Source organism: Microtus ochrogaster, unplaced genomic scaffold, assembly GCF_000317375.1.
Source record: "Microtus ochrogaster isolate Prairie Vole_2 unplaced genomic scaffold, MicOch1.0 UNK47, whole genome shotgun sequence".
NCBI lineage: Eukaryota > Metazoa > Chordata > Mammalia > Rodentia > Cricetidae > Microtus > Microtus ochrogaster.
Window position 1 is genome coordinate 1,415,566 of NW_004949145.1, and position 3,364 is coordinate 1,418,929.

Sequence of the window (3,364 nt, forward strand, 5' to 3'; positions counted from 1 at the left end):
ATGGATTCCAAGGGCTTTATGCTGAGCGACAAAAGTCAACAACATAAATCTGCACACGATATATCTATGTAACATTCATAAAATAGAAGACAATTGGAGAGGCAGAGAATATGTTGCTGGTGTTCAGGGATCCAGGGTGCTGAGACTTGATAGTAGTATTGGGAGATGCTTGTGGCAGTGGACTATCTATGCATTTCAGTGGAAATGGATTACAGAGATCCCAATGGAAAAAAGTGATGTAGAGCACGGCATTTTCCTAGTGGAGATCTTTCTGATCATAGCGCTGTGTGAACATTCCCTTAACTAGAATACAACCTTGGTTGGAAAAATAGTTGAAGGACACACACTTTGGTGCCAATTCTGTAGCCTGCTACTCTATCACATGGTTGACATTTTTCCACATGGAGGGGTGGACTGAGGTTCAGCTGTGAGAACTTCTTCAGTTTTTCCTTCAAAATTTCAAGACTAGGATTTTCCACGTGACCTTTCAGGCGCTCACAGCCACAGACCTCAGATCATCGCAAGTCCGGTCCCTTTCCCGCTCACATGGTTCTGACAGCGGGTACAGAGCAGGAAGTTGTAGGATGATTCCTTTTGGTCTTGAGAGAGACACCAACTGGATGGATGAGGTCAGAGGGAGACAGGCTTGGGCTGCGCACATGCGGTGCTCACTCATTTCCCTGCTGCTCTCCCTTCTGTGTCTGACAGGCACGTGTGGCGACTGGAAGAATGTCTTCACTGTGGCCCAGAGTGAAGCCTTTGACACCGTCTATAAGGAGAAGATGGCGAGGCTTGATCCTGGTCTCTTCCCCTGGTCGGAATACTGCTGACTGATTCCCCGCCCCCTCCCAGACAGGGTTCTCAGTGCAGTCCTGGCTGTGCTGGAATTAGCTCTGTTGACAGGCTGGCCTTGAACTCAAAGAATCTCCTGCCTCTGCTTCCTCTGTGCCGCCTCTCCACAGCCTTATTGCCTAGTTGGAAGACTGTAAATAAACCTTCCAAGAACTCTGAGTGTTAGCTACTCATAATTAAAAAAAAAAAAACCTGTCCTTCCTTCCTTCCTTCCTTCCTTTCTTCCTTCCTTCCTTCCTTCCTTCCTTCCTTCCTTCCTTCCTTCTTCCCTCATTCGTTCATTCCTTCCTTTCTTCCTTTTTTTTTTTTTTTGGTCATATGGATGCAAGTCAGTCATCTGGATACAGGAAATCTCAACTGAGAAAACACCTCCATCACACTGTCCTGTAGGAGCACCCAGCCCACTCAAGGTGGTGCTGTCCTTGGGGAAGTGACTCTTGGTTGTCTGAAAAAAAAATCAGTCTGAGGAGGTGACAGGGAGAAGTCCATAAGCATCATTCCTCCATGGTCTCTACTTCAGTTCCTGCCTCAGTTTCCCAAGATCATGGACCTGCAAGCCAAATAAACCCTCCTGTCCCTATATTGTTTTGTTTGGTGTTTTATCGCAGCAATGAAACAAAGATTAGATTCTATCCCTTTGGGTGGCCTAGCAGCTCACATCACAAAACTCTGAGAAAAATACATTTTTTAAAAACACGATGGAATCTAGAGCAGACAGTCCTGTCCCTAGTTTCCAGAATTGAATCGCAGGAAGGAGTTCATAACTCGACAGAAATGTATAATCACTGTCAGCCTGCTGCCCGGTGAGTTTGTGGTTGTTGCAGGGGTCTGCACAGAGAAGTGTGTGTTGGCCTGAGCTTTACATCTCCAGTCCTAAGGAGCACACAGCATCAACTGCTGTGGGATTCCCTCTGTATGCTGAAAACCGCTGCTTAATGGACAAAGCTGCTTTGGCTTACGGGAAGGGCAGAGCACACCAAGGCGGGGAAATCCAGACAGATGCACAGAGAGAGTAGGCGGAAAATGAAGAGTAGGGATTCCACTAGGTTAAGGAAGGAGTCTACACTGCATTAAATGTAGCAGAGTCAAATTGAAGCTGAATTATTAGGACGGGGAAGTCAGTTATTTTTATTAGGAAAGCTCCACTGAATTAGTAAGATGTTTTCTAGTTTCTGAAAACAATAAGGACTGGAGAGAAGGCACAGGGCCCGCGTCCAATTCCTTGCATCCACATGGTAGTTCATAATCACATGTAACTATAGTTCCAGGGGATCTGATGCTGCCTTGACCTTCAAGGGCTTCCATACACACAGGTACACGTACACACACCTGGTATACACATATCCATAAAATTATTTTCTTAAAAGGAAAAATAGTCTAATTATTCAGTAGTTCTCAACTTTCCCAATGCTGCCAGTCTTTAATACAGCTCATGTTGTTGTGATTCTCCAACAATACAGTTTTCATTGCTACTTCATAACTCTAATTTTGCTACTGAAATGAATTATAATGTAAATATTTGAAAAACAGGATATATAATATGAAATCCCTTTTGGAGTTATGATCGACATGTTGAGAACTACTTATTAGGACTATTAAAATTGAAATATTGTTTAAATAGGACTAACTTATTTATTGTAATTCACAGCAAATGTAACAGTGACTAACAGCAACATGGAAAATCTTCAGTTTCAGAGGTTTATTATTTGTTGTATATATATGTGTGTGTATATATATGTGTGTAGTGTGTTCATATGTGTATTCGTGTATGTGTATTCTTGTGTGCATACTTTTGCATGTGTACTCATGTCTGTATATATATGTGTGTATATATGAGTGTGTATATTTGTATGTGTGTATATGCATGTATGTATGTGTGCATGCATGTATATCTGTGTATGTCTATACATGTATGTGTATATGTGTGTATGTGTGTATGTGTGTATATGCATGTGTATGTGTGTATATGTGTGTATCTGTGTATATGTGTGCATACATGTGTGTGTATATATATGTGTGTATATGTGGATCTGTGTGTGCTTGCAAGAGGTGCCTGCAGATGCCTGGAAAGCACATCAGATATCATAAAGCTGGAGTTAAAGGCAGTTTTGAGACACACATGTAGGTGCTGAGGTTTGAATTCTGGTCTCTGAAGAGTGAGGAGCACTTTTAACCCCTTTCAGCCCCTCTTTGAAGGAATAAAGGGCAAACCTTAGCTCTGATTTCTGGGACTTGGAAAAAGAGTTTTTCAGATAAAATCAGGAATCATACTTTTTGGAAAAGTTAACTTTGGGGATTCTAGACATTATCTTCATGCGTCCCACCTTCTGCATGGTGATGCTTGTGTCTTTTAGGATCATGGCGTGAACTACAGTTCAGGTGATGTTAGCTGCACTGACAAATGACAGCAAGTATAACGTGTCACAAACATCACTCCCAACCAGAACTGTAAGAGAATCACGGTCTCTTCAGTTTCAAACCCCAACACTCTAAGATGGCCATTAAATAATCA

At 42.3% G+C, this 3,364-nt stretch overlaps 1 protein-coding gene across 1 annotated transcript in view; it reads left to right on the top strand.

The window, feature by feature from the left end:
• LOC101990592 (bile salt sulfotransferase 1-like) overlaps positions 1–830 on the top strand; it is a 19,435-nt gene extending 18,605 nt beyond the window's left edge. The window contains 2 exon segments of the mRNA XM_013354507.1: positions 465–579; positions 709–830. Coding sequence (XP_013209961.1) covers positions 465–579; positions 709–830 — 237 coding nt within the window.
• Positions 831–3,364: the final 2,534 nt, after the last annotated feature.